This window comes from Alexandromys fortis, unplaced genomic scaffold (genome assembly GCF_014885135.2).
Source record: "Alexandromys fortis isolate MF-2015 unplaced genomic scaffold, M_Fortis_MF-2015_v1.1 scaffold_97, whole genome shotgun sequence".
Taxonomy (NCBI): domain Eukaryota; kingdom Metazoa; phylum Chordata; class Mammalia; order Rodentia; family Cricetidae; genus Alexandromys; species Alexandromys fortis.
The window spans coordinates 3,847,518-3,868,791 of NW_026067981.1; the positions used below are offsets into that span (position 1 = coordinate 3,847,518).

Sequence of the window (21,274 nt, forward strand, 5' to 3'; positions counted from 1 at the left end):
AAAACCCTGACTATTATCTTTGAACATGAGTGCTCGAAGGGAGGAATTACAAGACCGGGCCATCGTCAAAATAGCAGCTCACTTACCAGACCTCATCGTCTACGGAGATTTCTCTCCAGAGCGGCCATCAGTGAAGTGTTTTGATGGAGTTCTGATGTTTGTTGATATTTCAGGCAAGTGCCAAAGGAATGCTTGCTTAATCGCCCTGTGGGTGAGCAGCAGGCATGCATCAGAAATCACACGCAGGTTGTGATTGCAGCGCCGACACCGTTTTCAAACCCTTAGGCGGTAGGGCAGCTAGTGCACACGGGAAAGAGAATGACCTCTTCCCCCAGGTGTCTCCCATCTCCCTTCCCCCAGCTTTCAGTCACAGGCATGTCTTTAAAACACTCAAGTTCCCCATCTGGGACTTCTGACTCCAGTGTCCCTGCCCCAACTTCACAGCCTCTTCACCCAAGTCCCACGCACACCCCTGACAAACTCAGGAGATGATCTACTGTATTTACATCCTCATACAAAACGTGCCTTATTAGAAGAATTTGAAAAATTGGTGGTCTCTAAACCATGGAAGAGAACCTTTCTTTCCAACAATATGCTGCTGTCACTGTGTACATGGGGACCTGGGAAGAAGGGCTGGCATCCTCTGCCCGCCAGCCTTCGAACTGCTGCCTGGCTAAAGCCTGGCACTCTTAGTGGAGCCCACTTTGGGCCGGCGGAGCCCTCTACTGGCTCTGCCCCGCTCCCAGGAAGCCAGCTGCAGTTTCTTTCAGGTTTTACTGCGATGACGGAGAAGTTCAGCACAGCAATGTACATGGACCGAGGGGCCGAGCAGCTGGTGGAGATCCTCAACTACTACATCAGTGCAATAGTGGAGAGTAAGTGTCCTCATGGGGGTTTGCCTGAGAGCATTTCAAGTCCTTTTTTTGTTGGTATATGAATAGTAGAGTATCATGACTGAGAGTTCTTCATCCTCCGCAGGAAATACATGTGCCATGCTTCTGGTGTTTTGTTTTGTCTTGTCCATTTGACACAAGCTAGAGTCATCTGGGAAGAAGGAACTTCGATTGAGAAAATGCCTCCACCAGGCTGGCCTGTTGGCAAGTCTGCGGCACAGTTTCTTGATTAGTAACTGGCACGAGAGTTCCCTGCCCACTGCGGGTGCTGCTAGCCCTGGGCAGGTGATCCTGAGTTGTATATATATATATTTTAAAAAGCCATCTGGGTGAATCATGGGAACAAGCCAATAAGCAGTACTCCACCATGTTCTCTGTTTCAATTCCTGCCTCCATGTTCCTGCTTGAACTCTTGCCCCGACTTCCCTTCATGATGAACTATAAGATATAAGCTAAAACAAACTCTTTCCTCTCTCAGCCCTTGTGGTCATGGTGTTTATCACAGTAAGGAAAAGCCAACCAGGACAGTCATCAGTATTTTTAACATAATAGATTACCACTAAATGAATGTGGTCAAGCCTCACAATAAGACTACATGAGGGAAAGTATGTTTTATGTTAAAGACCTGAGTCTACAGCCAAGGCTGGCCTGGAGTTTATTCTATAGCTATGACCTTGAACTCAAGGCAATCAATCCTCTTGCCTCAGATTCCCAATACTAAGAGTATAGGAATAAGCCGCTGTAACTAGGCTGATTGTAATATGATTGATAAAAAAAAACAACCCAGAGTGCTGTGTCCGCATGTATGTCTGGGCATCATGTGCATGCCTCGTTCCTACAGGCCAGAAGAAGGAGTCAGATTCCCTGGACCTGGAGTTACAGATGCTTGTGAGCTGCCATATGAGTGCTGGGATTCAAACCTGGTCCTCTGAAGAAGCAGCCAGAGCTCTTATCCTTAGAGATGTCTCTCTAGCCCCAGGCTCATGCTCCCTAAAAGTAGAACAAAACCTATAACTCTAAGACTTAGGAAACAGATGTAGAAGAAACATAATTGTGAGGCTACCTGAGAAAATAGTGACTTCCAGCTATTCTAAGCTATGAGACTTGTCTCAAAACCCCCAAATCATACTGGAAGTGTATTTTCTCAGCATGCCACCCAGGCTTGAGGCCCTGAGTTCCATTACTGGAACATGTAGCATGTGTTTTACACACACACACACACACACACACACACACACAACACACACACACACATGGTGGTGGGAGGGAGAGGGAGGAAGAGAGGAGATGAGGTGGTGGCTCACATCTGTAATACTAGCACTTGGGAGGCTGAGTCTGGAAAATAGTTACATATTCCAATTCAGTCTAGGCTATATAGTGAAGTTTAGGTAAACCTGCCTTACACAATGGGACCCAATCACAAATTCAAAGAACTGGGGAGGGCTTAGCTGTTAAGAGCGCTTGCTGCTCTAGCAGAAGATTCAATTCCCATACCCACATTGGGCGGCTCACAACTGCCCATACCTCCAGGTCCAGGGGATCCAGTGGTCTCTTCTGGCCTCTGTAGGTACCTGCATGTGCATGATTGCACACAGACACACAACACACACACACACACAATCTAAATCTCCAAATCACAAATCACAGAAAGGGCATCTAATTTGTTTTTGCATCCCACTTGGCACAGCAGTCACTCGGCATTTTGTGGGATACTGTTAAAACCCAGAGGTGGGCAGGGGCAGGAGTATGGGTGGGGAGGATCCTTTAAGGCCTAACTTGCCTAACATGCCCTGTGTTTCAGCCCCAGCACCAAAAAACAAACCAGCAAACACAAATCCCCACTTAGACCATAGTCTAAATTTCTAAAGCAAATGGCAACAAATAGAACCCACTTCCTTCCTCCTGTTCCTGTGGAGTCTACCAGCCTATGCTCCTTAAAGGCTGGCAAATAGAGTATTCTTATACACCAGCAGAGGGAGGAGGGCCAGTATTCTTAGGCCCTGTGGGGAACTCCACCCTTCTGTTTCCTGGTTTGTTTGATTTTTATTTTCTAGAGCATGGACACAGGTTGGCTGTGGCGCTCGCTGGACTGCAGCCAAGGAGGCAGGCTACACAGAAGTCATGACAGATCATGCTTTTTAGAAAAAGTGTAGTCTCTGAATTGTTATTCTCGCTACCCTGTTTCTACCTTTCTTCTGTTTTCCTCTGAGACAGGGTCTAAGGTTTAGCTATGTAGCCCAGTCTGAGCTCACACTCACAGTGATCCTTCTGACCCAGCCTCTCCAGTGCTAGGATGACAGGCGTGTGCCGCCACGCTCCCAAAGCCACTTCTGTGTCACCAATGAGTAATGTCCACTAAAGAGTCAGTTTGACTTAACTTTTTCTTTTCTTTCTTTCTTTTTATAGAAGTGCTGATTTTTGGAGGAGACATCCTAAAATTTGCAGGTACAGAAGCTGACTGAGTCAGGAAGGGTGGGGTAGGAAAACTGAGGTGCCTGCCCTGTCACAAAGGAAGGGACCTCAGGGAGTTGTGGCCAGGGAGTGGGTTGAGACACGTTTGCAGCAGCACCATGGCACTGATCTCCAGGGTGGGACTAACGCCCCACAGTGTCTCTCTTAAAGGTGACGCACTGCTGGCCTTGTGGAGAGTGGAACGGAAGCAACTGAAGAACATCATCACCGTGGTGATCAAGTGCAGCCTGGAAATCCACGGCTTGTTTGAGGCCAAGGAGGTTGAAGAAGGCCTGGATATCCGAGTCAAGATAGGTAAGTATCTGGAACTGGGCGTACACTTGTAATCCTGACTCTCAGGAGGCTAGAGCAGGAGGATAGCTGAGAGTTTGAGGCTAGCCCAGGTGACATATCAAGAGAACCTCAAAAAATAAGTGAAAAATAAACAGTGGGGAAAGAACAGACACTATAGCGTTGGGATCATGTTCCATCATGCTGTGATTGGAGTCAGGCTGACCAGAATACAAACTTTTGCTCACTCATTAACCATTTAAAAAAAACTTGAAGGCTGGAGAGATGGTTCAGAGGTTAAAAGCACTGACTGCTCTTCTAGAGACAGACCGATCTCAGCGAGTTCAAGGACAGCCTGGTCTATATAGTAAGATCCTGTCTCAATAAAAGAGAAAACAATGAGAGAAGCCATTGTTGGATGGACCATCTGGCTTTCAAATACCTATTTCTTCTCTTCACCCTTTAGTTATGGCCTAAAGTTAGACCTCAGGTTTGTTTTCAGTGATAAAATGAAAATTCTCCCCAAACAAAATGATAAAATGAAATAAATTCATGATAAAAATGAAAATTCTCTCCAAACAAATTATCGAGACTGTTTTCTGTTGCCTTAAATGTAAATTGAAGAAAAGGTTAAATAGCTCTGGAGACTGATAAAAACCCTTTAAGAAGAGTGTTATTGGTGGTGTATTCGTTTAATCCCCACACTCTACAGGCAGAGGCAGGTGAATCTCTGAGTTCAAGGCCAGCATGGTCAACAGAGTTAGTTCCAGGTCAGCCAGGGCTATACAGAGAAACCTCGTCTAGAAACCCAATTTTTTTCTCTCCCTCCCCCACCCCCGCGCAAAAAAAGAAAAAGTGTCACCAAAAGGTAAAAACGCGGAGTTATGTTCTTAGCTTTGAAAGAAGGAACATTTGGAACGACTGGGACCTGGAAGAGGCATTCTCTCATCTCTGTGTAAAATTTTAAAATGGGATTTTCTTAGGGGTTGTGTGGTCACATCAAGATTCTGATTTTCCCGAGATGCAGTGCTTCTGGGAAGCAACCCAGAACTTGTTGTGCAAACCCATTATTGCTTGTCTTCTTCAGGACTGGCTGCTGGCCACATCACCATGCTGGTCTTCGGGGATGAAACACGCAACTACTTTCTGGTGATTGGCCAGGCGGTAGATGACGTGCGCCTCGCACAGAACATGGCCCAGATGAACGATGTTATTCTGTCTCCAAACTGCTGGCAGCTCTGTGACCGGAGCATGATTGAAATTGAGAGGATTCCGGACCAGAGAGCAGTTAAGGTGAGAGTGTGGCCGCTGCCAAGTGTGTGCCAGCGGGCGAACTCAAAGGAGTCTGGGATAGCCAAAGGACACGCCCTGTGGGAGGAGCCAGGGCTGCTGAGCTCAAGAAGGAACGTCCTGTCCGTCTTGTTCCCCACCCTCCGTCTGCAACCCGAGGCCACGTGGTGACCTAGAGGCAGCAGACAGTTGTTGTAAGGTCCCATTCTCATTTGTTTGTGTTTAGTGAGACAGGGTCCCCAGTAGCCCAAGCTAACTTTGAAGTCATTACATAGCTAAAGGTGGCCTTAAACTACTGATCCTCCTGGGCTGCTGGGATTGCGATGTGTACCCCGGGAATGGTAGTGCTCATTTTCTCTACCCAACAACCTCCTAACACTGGTAGACTGTCAGCCATCGGCCAGATAAACCCCCATCTGTTTTTGCCTGGTGCGGTCACATTATTGGACTAAACTTCTGCATTTGGGGAGGTAGGAATACAGAGACTCAAGGATATTTCAGTCCCAGTGCATAATACTACAGAGTTCACGATTTTCCTGGGACCTTTTTAGGCTATAACACTTTTCGTTTTTAACACTCATAAGAAAGAAATGGGATGAGAATGGGAAGTCTGCACCCATATTTTGGTGTGTATAATAAGCTCTAACTCTGTATCATACTGCAGAAAGAAAGAAAAGAAGAGATAAAGGAAAGAGGAGGGGGAAGGAAAGAGGGAAGGGGAAAGAGGAGAAAGAAGGGCATATGGTCAGAGAAAGAGAAGAAGAAAAATCCTCAGGGTGGAAAAATATAAACAAGTGGCCCTTTGTGTATGTATACTGTGTATAAAAAGTAATTGGAAAAAAATTTAAACTTTCTTCTGTTCTTTTCTTTTTGAGCTAAAAACTGAATCTAGGACATATGGTCTAAGTATCTGTTCAGTATAAGCTATGCTCCTAAGCTTTTAAAATTTTAACAGCTTTTTTTTTTTTTTTTTTTGGACAGTACTGATGGACAGAACCACACACATGCTAGGCAAATACCCTATCTCATTGAGGTACAGACCCAGCTTTTTTATTTATTTATTTTTTCAAAACAGCATTTCTCTGTAGCACTGGAACCTATCCTAGAACTCACTCTGTAGACCAGGCTAGCCTCGAACTCAGAGATCTCCTGCCTCTGCCTCCTATGTGCTGGGATTAAAGGGGTGCACCACTACAGACCTCCTGGCTCCAGCTTTTTTTTTTTTTTTTTTTTGTATTTTCATTTTGAGGCAGAGTCTCACGAAGTAGCAAGTAGCCCAGGTTGTCCTTGAACATCCTTCATAGACAGCACTGGAGATCTTTAGATTTTTGATCTTCTGCCTCAGCATCCCATACCTGACATCACAGACCTGCACTACTGGCAACTGCAACCTGCCTCAATTCAAAAATTACACTTTACAACGTGCTGACATTCCTATAGCCCTAACGATGGAGAGCCTTGCCTTACAAATCTGAGACTAGCTTGAGCTAGTTAGCAAGACCTTATCTCAAACAGCAACAAACAAGCAAGTAAACAGGGCACAGGTGTAGCACAGTGGTGGAGTGCAAGGCCCTGGGTTCAATCCCCTTTATTGGGTCTGGCGAGGCTGTCTTACTGGACAAGCAATAATAATAATAGTGTTATTTATAGGGGCTTTGTGGCTGATACCTGTAATTCTAGCACCCGAGAAGCCAACACATAAGGATGGCCAGAAGTCTTGGGGGCAGCCTATGGTCCATCGTTCATTCTCAGCCACAGAGTGAGACCCTGTCCTAAATGTGCCAGTCACTGTGTGTCACGTCCTAGATATTCAAAAGCACACTGTTCTGCTGGGAAATGCTTTCCCAAGGTCACACAGCCCTCAGAATAACTGGAATATTACTGTTTGTTTTATTCAGGTTAGCTTCTTAAAACCACCACCTACTTTTAACTTTGATGAGTTTTTCACCAAGTGTATGACCTTCATGGATTATTATCCTTCTGGCGACCACAAAAGTAAGTAGCCCCCACGCATAGACCCTTTGCCTCTGCAGTGGTCAGTAGAGACTTGAGCCAATCTCAGTGGCTCTGTGCCAAGTGGGTGCACTCCTTAACACAGCTCTAGCCCTTGACTTTGACATAAAGGAGATGAACTAACTTCCCCAGAACAGCAGCTCTGAGTACCTAGCCATCTTCCCTTTCTGGGCACCGATTCCCGTCTATCTTCTTCCATACGCTATCAAGATAAAATGCAAAAGATCTTTGGCTCCAATTTACCCTCAGAAAGCTCCTAGGTTTCTCGATTTGTGTCACGTATTTATCTGTTCTTGCATTCCTTCGTTTCATTTCCCAATAAATAGGCTTTGGGTATGCTTTGGCGGGTATGTTTACCTACTCTTCTAACTTTCATTTTAAACTTAATTTTTAAATTTACTTTGGGGGAAGGCAGCATTTCATCACGTACCCTAAACTGGCCTTGAACTCTTATTCCTCCTGCCTCTTCTTCTTGACTTAAACTTGTCTTATTTCTCCGGCATCCAGTTTCTTCCTTCTTCCCTGTGTCTGAGAATGTGTCACATTCACTGTCTACTCCATTGACTAGAGTCTGGTGATCTTTTCATAGGCTTTGTCTTAGGTTGACCATAGGTGGCTGAGTTTGGATGTTATTGCTATCTGGAAGTTTTAATTTAGTTTCTTTACAGTGCTTTGTGTTCTACCTATGCTCTCAGCCCCTGCCTTGACTGGGTGGCTAACTTTGGGTTAATTGCCCCCCACAGCCATGTAAAGGATCAAACCTAGGGTGTTGTGCCCGATAAGCAAGTGCTTTACCACTGAACTCCACGCCATGCCCAAATACTCTTGCTTTTTCTTATTGTTTTGTTTTCTGTCTGGAGTAGCCCCGTCTGGCCTCATACCCTCTAGGTACCAAAGAATGATCTTGAACCGCTGATCCTTTTGCCTCCACCTTCAATTACCAACACATTCCAATGCATATGCCAGACACAGTTTAGTGAATTATAAATAAAGGGATGCAAGAGCCAATAAACATATAACACAAATAGATATGTAGACACTCAAAGAAGTTTGAGGGCAAGCAGGAGTCAAAGATGCTTTCTATTTTGTCTTCCTGGTGTTTGAAAAATGGTGAGAATCAGTGGTTCTGGCAGGAAGATGGCTGGGTGCTTGGAACTGCAGTTCTGGAAAAAGGGAGCAGCAAGCTGCCACACCAGTATGGCTTTGGTTGTTACTGTTCGTTCAGCTTTGTATTCTTTCTTTCTTTTTTTTTTTTTTGTTTTTTTGTTTGTTTGGTTGGTTTTTGTTTTTCAGGACACAGTTTCTCTGTGTAACAGTCCTGGTTATCCTGGAACTCCCTTTGTAGACCAGGCTGTCTTTGGTTTCCTTTCCCTTCCTTAAAAGTTGAGGAAATTGGAGTTCTGTCCTTAACTTCCTAGTCTTCTCTATTCAGTTCTCAAACCATTCACACCAAGCTCCCATATGACTACAGTGAAGCCCCTAAGAAACCTGCAGTGCAGAATTCAAGATCAAATCCACAAGTAAGAATCATTCTAAGGCTGGGCGGTGGTGGCGCACGCCTTTAATCCCAGCACTTGGGAGGCAGAGGCAGGCGGATCTCTGTGAGTTCGAGACCAGCCTGGTCTACAAGAGCTAGTTCCAGGACAGGCTCCAAAACTACAGAGAAACCCTGTCTCGAAAAACCAAAAAAAAAAAAAAAAAAAAAAAAAAAAAAAAAAAAAAAAAAAAAAAAAAAAAAGAATCATTCTAAGTTACAAAGCATTTTAGTTCAGTCCTGGTACTGAGTCACATTCAACTGAATTTAGAGAAGTCCACAACCTGTAAGAACCCTTGTGTGGATTTCCCTTGACCGTGTGTGTGTGTGTGTGTGTGTGTGTGTGTGTGTGTGTAGAGTGGTGGGGAGGAGGGGTCGCATTTCAAGACAGGATTTTCTCTATGTAGACCTGGCTGTCCTGGCTTAGAACTCACTCTGTAGACAAGACTGAACTTAGAGATCCTGCCTCTGCCTCCCCTGTGCTGGGGTTGAAGGTGTGCACCACCATCACCACCACTACCACTACCACTACCACTACCACTACCACTACCACTACCACCACGACAACCCAGTTTACCTTGGCTATTTTTGACCATCGGTGTCCCAGGGTCTCCTGCCCCAGGGAGTGGAAACAAGAAGACTATCTCTAGCATTGCTGAGCCTGCACTCTCCTTCTGTCCTCTTAGACTTCCTGAGGCTTGCCTGCATGCTGGAATCTGATCCTGAACTCGAGTTGTCCCTACAAAAGTATGTCATGGAAATCATTTTGAAGCAGGTATTTTCATAGTTCAATGTGTTCATCTTTGAGGTGTCAGCAATCTCTTCAACCGCAAGAAAGACAAAATAGTGAACAGAACACAGAATTTATTAAAACTGTTCCTAAATAAAAACATATATTTTTTTGTTGGCTCAACATGTAGGTCTTACCTCAAAGAGAAGTGACAGTGGTTCTGGGACACAGTGTTGGAGGAGGTGCAGGCTGCGTTCCTGCCACCTGGCTTCTGGCCGCTTTGCTAGCTTATGCCCCAAAATAACAACACACAAATTGTATTCTTTTAAACACTGCTTGGCCCATTAGTTCTAGCCTCTTAATGGCTAATTTTTACATCTTGCCTAGCCCATATTTAGTAATCTGTGTAGCACCAGTCTTACCGGGAAAGATTCAGCATGTCTGACCTGGCGGCTTGCTTCATCGCATCTGCCCTGGAGAGCAGAAGCATGGCGTCTTACCTCACGTCCTCTTCCTCCCAGCATTCTGTTCTGTTTACTCCACCCACCTATGATCTAACCTATGAGGCCAAGCAGTTTCTTTATTAATTAACCAATGACCTTCCCACATCAACACAGATTCAGGTTGTCCCAAATAATGTGTTACAACATAGAAAGTCTTTCATGGACATAGCACAAAAGAGTCATAAATCAAGATGGTTTTCAAATATATTGGTGAAAATATCAGGTAGGCAGATGACAGCAGAGTGTCATAGGTCCCATGTTTTCTGATATTGTTCTTAGTTTGACGGTTGCCTAGGAGATCTGTTAAATTAACATATTCCAAGGTTTTCACTTGATAACTGAAAAGATGTTAGGCTACTCAAGATAGGCAATGGATGGCTACTAAGGGGCTATTATGTGCTATCTAAAGATAGACCAGATCTGGATCTGTAGCAGTCCAACTCTCTACAACCATGAAGTGCTAATCAATCCGTTAATCTCCTTTGCAGAATCTTTAACTGGATTTTCTGGGAATGTCATTCCACATTCTTCGTGTATGGATGACTTCAAAATTTAGTATCCAAATCAGGGTATTATTAAAAGTTAAGGGAGGTGTGTGGTCCAGGGGTAGAGCCTCTGCCTTGCCTGTGTCAAGCTCTGGGTGCCACCTCTAGCATTGTAAATCACAGAGTGAGAAAGGGAAGGAGGTGAGGAGAGAGAGGAGGGACACAGTTAAAGGAGGCATAAAGGAGGCTTTGTTCATAAGTACACCATGGCAGCAAAAAGAAACTTGGGTTACCAGACGTCCGGACCTGGTCGTGTGTCTCCAGGTCCTTGGCATTGTACTCAAACTGTAGGCATGAGCACCCGCAGATTTACAGTGCAGCAGGGAAACTTTCCAGAGTGAAGTGAAAGTATAGATCATAACATGCTGCGTGGGAAAAGCAGGCCACATAAGTAAAAGAGTGCTCTGGCTATTGCTTGGGGCTTCTTTTTATGGGGCTCAAAAGGAGGAGGAGGAGTTTGATTGCTAAGCATTGTGATTTGGGTAGGTCTCTATTTTAAGTGTCAGGTTGTTATATCACAGGTACTGCACAGATTTCTTCTCATAACTCCTCTGATTTTAGTCATATGCATGCCCATCTATGCATAGGCATAAGGTGGTAAATAATGGATTCTCCCTGAAGGTTTACTTAGAGGACACAGTTTGCCTGATTGACCAGTGTTGGCCAGATCCAGTCTGGGACAAGCAGCACCCTCACCCTGACCTCTGACATCACTGGAGCACAGCTGACTAGGATATGTCTGAGTTGATCAGTTTTTAAGGGAAGAAAAAGCTTTTTCCACTGTCTGGTGTAAAGTTGGGTATGTGTCTTAATTATTGTGGTGGTTCGAAAGAAAATGGCCACCAAAGGTTTGGAGCTATTAGGAGGTGTGGCCCCTTGTTGGAGTGGGCGTGGTCTTGTTGGAGGAAGTGTGTCACTGTGGAAGCTGGCTTTGAGGTTTCAGGTATGCTCAAGCCATGCACAGTGAGATAGACCACTTCCTGTTGCCTGTACAAGATGTAGAACTCTCAGCTATCTCTCCAGTGCTGTGTCTGCCTTCACGCCACCATATTCCCAGCCGCCATGCTCCTAGTCATGATGATAATGAACTAAACTTCTGAAATGATAAGCCACCACTTCAATGAATTGTTTTCCTTTATAAGAGTTGCCATGGTCATAGTGTCTCTTCATAGCAATAGTAACTCTAAGATAGTTACTTTTCTATTGCTGCAATAAACCTGACCAACAGGTTAGATCTATGATGGCAGAGAGGAGGTAGCAGTCAGCTCCTAAATGACTGTCACAGGTGACTACTACCAGTACCTGTAATTGTCCAAGAGAAAGTCTCAACTACAGCCTCCCCTACCTCAACAGCTAGAACCCATTAGCTACTGCTGCGGTCATTGCCTACAGGATGGAGTATAAGATGGGGCTCAGGAGTTGGTGAGGAATTTGGTGGGTAGAAACAAGGAATACTGTTAAAGAGGTAAATCTGGGGTGGAGCGCTGAAGGAAGGTGAAAGCTGAATCCTGGAGGACTTCGCCAAGGTCTGTCCTAGCACTGAAAGGTCATAGTTCCTCAGAGATGCTGTGGTCCTGTTTCCTCAGCCAAAAGTAAGAACATGTGATCTAACGAGACAATTTTTATTAAAAACTATTTGCAAATGTATTTGAAAAAAATCAATAGACTGGTTTGTTAAAAATCATTATCTTTAATGGAAAGAAAACAATTAAATGAACCCAACCCTGAGGCTAGACGAGGCAGTCAGAAAGCAAGATGACTTAGTCCTCTGTAGCAATTCTGCTTCCATAAGATGTGGTTTACATTGTCAGTGGAGAATCTGAAACCTTTGTGCTATTTGGACAGAAAGTACAGTGACTCTTCTTACCCCCACTGATTTGCAAAGCACTTAATTTAACAAAATTCAAGGCGAATGACTGGCAGGGATGATTTGGGAATTCTTCTCTATAGCCTCTCACAGGGTGGGAATGTAGAGAAAAGGAAGCCTAAGGAAAACAATAAAACAAAATATACTACGACAGAGAAGCACGTGCTATGTGAAATGCTAGAATCCAAAGTTGGGTTTTAATTTGCTACTTTCTATCAACATAACCCCAGAAAGCTGTATTACTTCTCTGTGCCTCTGCCATCTAGTCTAGAAAATGGAAGCACTATTGCTGGGGTTTGCATTTTTATCTGAAAATAGTGGGACAGAATCTTAAAATATTCCAGAAGGCACCAGGAGATCCAAGTACAAGGTTAAATGACATAGAATAATATTCTTCTACTTAACTGGGGGAAATCAGAGATCAAAAGGCAATAGTTCTTCCTGCGAATCCATTTGCTAGCCCGAGGGACTTGGTTGTTAGGCAATGGAGCCATTGCTGGCCGAATTAGCAACTGTGTAAATCTTCACTGATGAGTGATGTGTCTCTGCATGCGTGTTTGCTGGAATCAGTGGAAGAGATCTGGATAATGGGTCCTGTCATCTTCTCATTTTCCCATGGGCTGGCTGTGGATACCTCACAGTGTGACAACTTTGGTTGCCTCAGTGTCTCAAAAGGCCTTCTTTCCAGTGGTGACGTGGGGTGTGGGCTGGAGTGCTGCTGAACAGGATACACACTGCAGACAGCTGCCCTCTGCCTTGCAGATCGATGACAAGCAGCTCCGGGGCTATTTATCTGAGCTTCGCCCAGTGACGATAGTGTTTGTGAACCTGATGTTTAAAGAGCAAGACAAAGCGGAAGTCATAGGTTCAGCCATCCAAGCCGCCTGTGTGCACATCACTTCTGTCCTGAAGGTCTTCCGAGGCCAGATCAATAAGGTCTTCATGTTTGACAAGGTAAGTACGAACTACAGAGTAGGAAACCTACCCAGAAGTGTGAGATAAGCACTTAAGGCCACAGACATTGGCCAGGTAGAGCACACAAATGATTGGACACTTAACTTAGGATACCAGTCTTTATAACAGCTAATACATGGCCAACATGCCAGGGGCTCTTCTCAACATTTTACCTAGACTAGCTCATTTAAGCCTTGAGATTATTCTGTATTGTTTTTGAGACAGGGTCTTACCATGCAACTCTGACTGCTTGGGAACTTACTATGTAGACCAGACAGGCCTTGAACTCAGACATCTGCCTGCCTCTGTCTTCTGAGTGCCAGGACTAAAAGTGTGTGCCACAATGCATCGATACTCTTTTTACAAGATTTTCAAATCACATTTTATACGGGCATATGTATACATGAACATATGTGAACTAAGGTCTGCATGTGGCGGTCAGAGAACAATTTCCAGGTATTACTCTTCTTCCTCCATGTTGGTCTTCCTTGACTCACTGCGCCATCTTTTAAAAACATTTTTAAGTTAATTTTTACTTTATGTATATGGGTATTTTTCCTACATGCGTGGTGCCCAGAAAAGTTAGAAGAAAGAGCATCACAGCCCTTGGAACTGGAGTCATAGGTGAGTAAGAGCTATTATGTGGGTGCTGAGAACTGAGCCCAGGTCCTCTGTAAGGGCTGAGTTATTGCCCCAAACCAGCGTGCACACACACACACACACACACACACACACACACACACACACACACACGCCCCTCTATGGGCTTTTTTAAAGGCAGAGCCTCACTGTGTTCCAGGCTGTCCCGGCCCTCGGTATGTAGGCCAGACTTTTCTGGAACTCATAGAGACCTCTCTCCTCTGCCTCCTAGGACTGGGACTAAAGATGGGCATGTCCCAAGTCATCCTGACAGGTTCTGTCCCCAAGCTGGTGCCTTTCTCACCACCACTCTGTTGTGCCTCTTAGACTTGCACGTCCCATTTCAAAGTCCCAGGCCGTGTCCACAGGGAAGAGCAGACACGACTGCCCACCAATAGCTCAGCAGGAGCGATCGATCTCTGGAGCAAAGACAGAAGCTACACCACTGCTGGCGCCCTGGGAGCTCCCCGCTTTACCAAGCATAGGACAGACTTGGCAGAAACCGGGATGAAACCTGATTCGGAAAGGGAAGATTGCTGTGACGCTTCCTGGTGAGGCCATCAGCTGGGGCCCACTGATGCCGTGTTGCCCACTCTCCCTTACAGGGATGCTCCTTCCTCTGCGTCTTCGGTTTCCCTGGGGAAAAGGCATCTGACGAGATCACTCACGCCTTGGAAAGCGCCGTCGATATATTTGACTTCTGTTCTCAAGTCCACAAGATCCGGTAAGTGTCGACCCCAGTCCCACCTGGTATTCAGTTTTAACGGAACAGAGAGGGTGGGGCACAGGAGGCCGGAAAGAAGGGGAAGAGTGAATAACTTGGTCAGCACCTTGGACATTCTCTCCTTCGCATTTCTCAGCTGTGTATAACGGTCCTAGACGGAGTATAAAAAAATGGCTGTTTGTTCGAGACTGCCTCCCCTCCCCTTCCTAATGCCTTTCCCCACCCGTACCACATTTTCTATTCTCCTCATCTTTTTTGTAAATGTTTATTATTGTTCGTTCTCTCTCTCTCTCCTTGTGGCATCAGTACTGTCTCCATTGGCGTCGCCAGTGGGATCGTCTTCTGTGGGATCGTTGGACACACTGTGAGACACGAGTACACAGGTATGAAGACCCAACCTACTTCCGCTCTACTTTCACTATACAACATTGACATTAGGCTTGGTGAGAGATCTTTTAAAAAAGAAAAAAGTCAGGGGGAGGTAAGATATGAGCTCAGCCCTCGGGGTTTAGTCTTCCCAAGTGGAGCAAAGCCATGTCGCTTTGCCCACTGACAATGCCAGGCCTGTAGTGTGTGTGTTTCTGGTGCCATGGGTGAGCATAAAAAGTATGAAGTCTCTGAAGAGATGGCTCAGAGGTTAAGAGCGCTGGCTGCTCTCCCAGAGGTCCTGAGTTCAGTTCCCAGCACCCACATGGTGACTCACAACCATCTATAATGACTTTGGTGCCCTCTTCAGGCCTGCAAGTATACACACAGGCAGAACACTGTATACATAATAAATAAACCTTTTTTTAACTTTTTTTTTATTGAGAAAAGGAAAAAAAAGTTTCTGCCTCCTCCCAGCCTCCCATTTCCCTCCCCCTCTTCTCACCCTTTCCCCCCTTCCCCCACTCCTCTCCCCCTCCCTCTCCAGTCCAAAGAGCAGTCAGGGTTCCCTGCCCTGTGGAAAGTCCAAGGTCCTCCCCCCTCCGTTCATGACTAGGAAGGTGAACATCCAAACTGGCTAGGCTCCCACAAAGCCAGAACATCACTCGGGAGGCAGAGGCAGGCGGATCTCTGTGAGTTCAAAACCAGCCTGGTCTACAAGAGCTAGTTCCAGGACAGGCTCCAAAACCACAGAGAAACCCTGTCTCGAAAAGCTGAAAAAAAATAAATAAATAAACCTTTTTTAAAGAAAGTATGACTTCAGTCAGGGTTAGAGGATTGGCTCAGCAGCTATGAGTACTTGTTGCTCTTTCACTGGAACTGGGCTCTTCTCCCAGAACCCACATAGTAAATCATAACCATCTATAACCCCATTTCCAGCAGGCCTGGCCCCAGATGTCCTATTAGCCAGGTCTGGTTACTCAATGATTTCATCATCAGCAAGGTGAAGGGTCATGACGCAAGACAGGATGCCTGGTAGCCACATCAGAAGGAACAGGGGAGCTGGTATCTTATCCTTTTCTCAAGGTTTTGATGATAGATCCAGGCATATACGGGGGGAGGGGTACTAGGAACAGGGGGCAAGAAGTATATGAAGCCAGAACTGGCCAAACTGTGGTGTGTTCATTAGTCTCTCAGGGAATGGTTACTACTAGATCCCTATACCAAGACGATTGCCTGCAGGGCTCAGCATTCCTGGCATTGAGATAAATGCAGGAGGACTCACTCAAAGAGAAAGTTAAGCCATATCAGGGAATAGTGTGTCAGAAAGATATTTTTGGTCCCCATTACAAAATACCCCAGAAAACAGCTTGAGGGAGACATTGTGGTTTGGATGTGAAATGCCCCCTTGGCTTGTGTGCTTGAATACTTGGTCTTTAGCTGGTGAGACTGTTTGGAAAGCTGTGGGACCTTTGGGATTATGACCTAGCAGAAATGGTCCACTAGGGGCTTAAGGCCAGCAACAGTGATACCATGTCTCAAAACAAAACCATGGCTAGATGTGATGGCATACTCCTTTAATCCCCGAGACAGAGGCTGGCGGATCTCTGTGAGTCTACATATGAGTTCCAGACCAGCCAGATTACACAGAGAGACTCTGTTTAAAACAAACAAACAACACACACACACAGAATTATCAAACAATGTTTCATTCAGTAGACATACAACATTTTGAACCCTTACTAGTGATGCTCAACCTGTGGGTTACAACCCCTAGAGTCACATATCAGATATTCACTTTATGATTCATAACAGTAGAAAAATTACAGCTAAGTAGCAATGAAATAATGTTATGATTGGGGTCACCACAACATGAAGAACTGTATTAAGGGGTCACAGTATTAGGAAGGTTGAGAACCACTGCCTTAACCAACACAGTGCTGGTCTACTTCATCATAGAGGATAAGCTACATCTTACTCAACAGGCCTGTGGCTGTCTGCCCTACAAACACCTCTCTACATTTAAGGGCCCTCAGTCCCTAAACAGACCATCCTCTTGGTCTCCCAGGTGAGACAGAAACTTTGCTACTGGCTGTTGTTAACTGTTGAAGATTATTTGAAATCAGCACTGGCCAACTGAAGGCTAAATTCATGTGCCATTCACGACAGACAGAAGAAACAAAGGGGAAAAGCCATTTGGGGAGTTTCCTCAGGTTATGTGACTTTTACCAGCTTTTGTTTTTTCTCCCCTTTAACTTGCTCCTTCCTGTTGTAGTCATTGGTCAGAAGGTCAATATTGCTGCCAGGATGATGATGTATTACCCAGGCATCGTGACCTGCGACTCTGTCACCTATGATGGCAGCAACCTACCAGCCTACTTTTTTAAAGAGCTTCCAAAGAAAGTCATGAAAGGTGTTGCAGACTCTGGACCGGTGTATCAGTGTTTGGGCCTTAATGAGAAAGTGTGAGTGTAGTCACTGACGGTTTTTATATTTTCTAGTAAAGGGGAGATTTGATAGCAAAGGATCGGTCCCCCATTTGAGGTTCAAGACCATTTCATGAAGCCGAAATCTATACCTTCCCAGACCTGGGTCCACCTGGGTCCAGTCTTTAGCCAACCCTCATCTTTCTCCACCCTACTGATATAGCAAGATGAAAGAGGGCCATCTTCACATGGGCCTGAGAGATTGAGGGTGATTCTTCAGCGGCTGTGCAAACAGAACAGAGTCCTCTGATTTCAGTACATACCAGATGGACCTGGTCACCATTCAGTACCTCTAAGTCGCACCCCCAGTTCCTATATCACAACTACTGACATGCTTTACTTTTCCCCCACTGCACTGTGAGCCCAGCGAGGTTCGATACTGGGTATCTTTTGTCCGCCCTTCTAGCCCCTGGGTTAGGCACCAGCGAGGCTGGATTCTGAGTATCTTTTGTCCGCCCTTTTATCCCCTGTGCTAGGCACCAGGGAGGCTGGATTCTGAGTATCTTTTGTCCGCCCATCTCCCCTGTGTTAGGCACCAGCGAGGCTGGATACTGGGTATCTTTCATCCGCTCTTCTATCCCTGTGCTAGGCACACAGTAGGCCACAAACAGTGATGAATAAATGAATGGTGCATGAACGAACAACATGGAGAGTGGAAGCTGTTGCTCCAGGAACAAATCAGAATTTAAGTCTTAAAGAATCAGTCAACCAAGGCTGCAGTTCCTTCAGAAAGTTCTTCCTATTGGCTTTGTATTTCTGGGGCACAGCCCTCGGCGTTAGCACACACGGGTCATCACACGATGGTGCTGGACTAAGTGAATGGATAATGATAACTTTGAGTGAGCACTTATTAAATATGCATTCTACCTCAAAAATACTGTTTATTCGTATGTTTGACCATGTGATGTAGAAAGAGTTGTCTCAATTTTATAAATTAAAATGCTATTACATGACTCACCAATGGTCATCTCTCTCTAAAGCCCGGGAGCTGAGATTCAAAGTGCTGCAGTAACCCAGATTCACAGGCAACCATAAACCTCAGTGGGCCAAAACAGCAAACTTTTTTTTTTTTTTTGTACAGGGGCTCTAGTCACTGGCTTTGCTCACTAGGGCTGAGTTATATCCCCAACACAATTAACACGTTGTTTATTTTCCCCCGGGGAAATATGGACCACAGTTGATACTGTCACAATTGGGCTGATCTCATGCTGCTTCTTCCCGTGCCCGGGTTCAGCGGGGTTTTGAATGACCCAAGATGACATCAGCTGAGACCACTGGGGCAGCTGGGCTTACAGAACTGGAGCAATTTGGTCTCGTCCTCCACCAGGCAGGTTGTCACAGTCACGTGTGAAGAACAAGGGGCAGCTGGCTCATGCACAAGCCTCTTCCTCTCACGTTTGCTGACATCTGATTGGTCAGAGCACTTCCAAGGTAAATCCAGCACAGGAAGGCAGTGCCCAGCTAGACCACAAAGGGTGCAGGTACAGGGAGGGTAGGGAAGTGGGTCACTACATACAGACAACTTCCACACGAGCCCCAAATCCTTGCACTCTCCATGATCTTTCTGTACCACCTCTCCAGGAAAAAAAGAGTCTGGAGACAGATACAGCTATCAATAGGGCTTGGATCCTGACCTGAAATTTTTACTTTCTGAAGTTAGCTGCATATTGCACGGGAGAGTTTGATAGGTGCATATGACAGAGTAATATGACACCATCAGAGAATAAGACAAAGTAGCATGACAGAACAGAGAAGGGATGGTTCAAAGTAAAAACCACATGAAAATGCATATGCACCCTGACCTGTATTTAGACACTTGCCACCATGAGTTTCAGGATGCTGGGCAAGTTAAGCTCTCTTTAGCTCTCTTTAGTTTACTCATTTGTAAAATGGACATTAGAGTAGTACTTTCCCCCTCTGGGGTTTTGTTTGTTTGTTGTGTGTGTGTGTGTGTGTGGTTGTTTTTTTGTGGATTATTTTTGGCAGTACTGGGAATTGAACCTGAGGTGTCATGTGTGCTGGGCGAATGTTCTCCCACTGGGTTACAGCCACAACACAGGAGTCATATACTTACTAATGATACATATTAATTTTTTTGTCAGAACTAAAGGTACTGGTAAGAGAAAAGACAAAGTGTGAAAGCACTTACAGCTATGTTAGGCACATAGCGTGTGCTCAGCAAAGTCGAGGTCTTATTGAGCAGCTCATAACATGTCTCCAGGATATGAGGTTCTGCAGCACATCCAAGATCACTGGGCTCCATGACCCACCACCGAAGGGTTCCTGTCTACCAATGAAAGAGCAAGAACCATTTGCTGGATAGCGAGCCAGGCACTATGGTAACGGCTGGTACAGACAGTGTTTGGACTCTGTTACAAGTAGACTTTCTCTTCTCTCCCTTCAGTATTTGCAACCAAAGGGAGACTTGTTAGAGACCCACAGAAAGGTTTAAGACTAGTCACTTTTGCTCTCAGTGTTTCTGTTTTGAATCTAACATCTTTTCTCTTTCTCTTTTTTTCTTTAGCATGTTTGGTATGGCATATCTCATCTGCAGAAGACATGAGGGTTACCCTTTGATGGGTAGGTAGTGAACCGGGATTTGAAACTTTCTTTGTTTTTTGGGGGGGCGGGTGGGAGGCAACTAGAGACAAATTCAGGGTCTCACGCATGTTGTACAAGCTCTCGATTCTTCGAACTTCTTTATTGAACTCTAACAAGACATACAGGAAAAGGATACCAACGAGAAGAGCACATCCTAATGAATTCTGACAAAATGAAAATATACTCATAACCTAGGTCAAGAAATACAAATATAAAGCCGGGAAATGGCACAGTGTTGAAAGTATCTGCCATGTACACATGAGGACCCGAGTTCAAATCCCCAGAACCCACATACAAAGTTGGGCGTGGTTGCACATTTCTGTAACCCCAGAGCTAGTGGAGCCGAAACAGGTGGATCCCGGGGCTCACTGGCTGCAGAGTCTAGCCAGTGGGTGAGTCCTGGGCGCAGTAAGAGATATCCTGCTTGGAGATAAGTTAGAAGGTGATAATATAAAAGATACCTGCTGTCAACCTCTGGCTTCTCTGTCCATGAGCACATGTGCCCCCACATCTGTACATCTATACAGTGCACATGCGCACATATATACTCATACAAAAAAAAAAAAAACAAAGGAAAATAGCAATGTGTTAGGAATCTTCTCATGTGCCTTCCTGTTTCCTCCCTCACCTATTCCAATCCCAGGGCTCTAATATTCCAGGTCGTTTATGCTTATTTAAAAACATACACAAAGCTGGGCAGGGTGGTTTGCCACTTTCACGCCAGGACTCAAGAGGCAGAGACAAAGGGAGTCTGTGGTGAGCCTGGTTTAGATAGGAATTCCAGGTCAGCGGGGTTGACAGAGTGAGACCTTGTCTTAAAAAAACCAACGAATAACTTAAACCCAGCATGATGACTCCCCTGCTCTTCAGGACTCTGAGGTAGGAGGATCTCTTGAGCCCAGGAACTTAGGGCCACCGTGGGCAACACACAAAGGCCTTGTCTCTTGCACATCCAGAATTTATGCTCGGGGAATCATACTTTAAAATAGTGATTGTAATAGTGCCCATGCAAAAGGAGGAAGTCGAGGGTTGAACGTGCAAGAGATAGGGATGCAATGACAGGGCCAAGGCTGCTGCTGTGGGAAGAGGATGCAGAAAAGACCAGAGCAGCAGGGGCAGAAGAGGGAAGGGGGAGGCACTGTGTCTGCACGCTCCACCCCAGGAAACACCTCTGTGCCTGGCTCCCCTCCTAAGGTCAAAGGTTCTACGCCTGGCCCCTTTGCCTCCTTTTTTCTCCCCCCCCCCAGCTTGACTCCCCTGCCCAGCATGTTTATGGTCTAACCACCTACCTTACTGAGGATACCTGTCTGCCTTCCCTGCTTCTCCCCCGCCTCAGACAGCACCTCTCCCTCCGCTGGGATAGAATCTTTGATTCTTCTTTCTCCCC

The 21,274-nt window shown here is 45.5% G+C and overlaps 1 protein-coding gene across 1 annotated transcript in view; it reads left to right on the forward strand.

Annotated features, from left to right (window-relative positions):
• The first annotated feature begins 25 nt into the window (after positions 1–25).
• Positions 26–21,274, forward strand: part of Adcy10 (adenylate cyclase 10) — a 67,575-nt gene continuing 46,326 nt past the window's right edge. Inside the window, exons 1-12 of the mRNA XM_050158351.1 lie at positions 26–173; positions 771–875; positions 3,300–3,338; positions 3,516–3,659; positions 4,723–4,928; positions 6,824–6,920; positions 9,159–9,247; positions 12,880–13,071; positions 14,316–14,434; positions 14,741–14,817; positions 17,076–17,265; positions 19,811–19,866. Coding sequence (XP_050014308.1) covers positions 26–173; positions 771–875; positions 3,300–3,338; positions 3,516–3,659; positions 4,723–4,928; positions 6,824–6,920; positions 9,159–9,247; positions 12,880–13,071; positions 14,316–14,434; positions 14,741–14,817; positions 17,076–17,265; positions 19,811–19,866 — 1,462 coding nt within the window. The remainder of the gene's footprint in view (positions 174–770; positions 876–3,299; positions 3,339–3,515; positions 3,660–4,722; positions 4,929–6,823; positions 6,921–9,158; positions 9,248–12,879; positions 13,072–14,315; positions 14,435–14,740; positions 14,818–17,075; positions 17,266–19,810; positions 19,867–21,274) is intronic.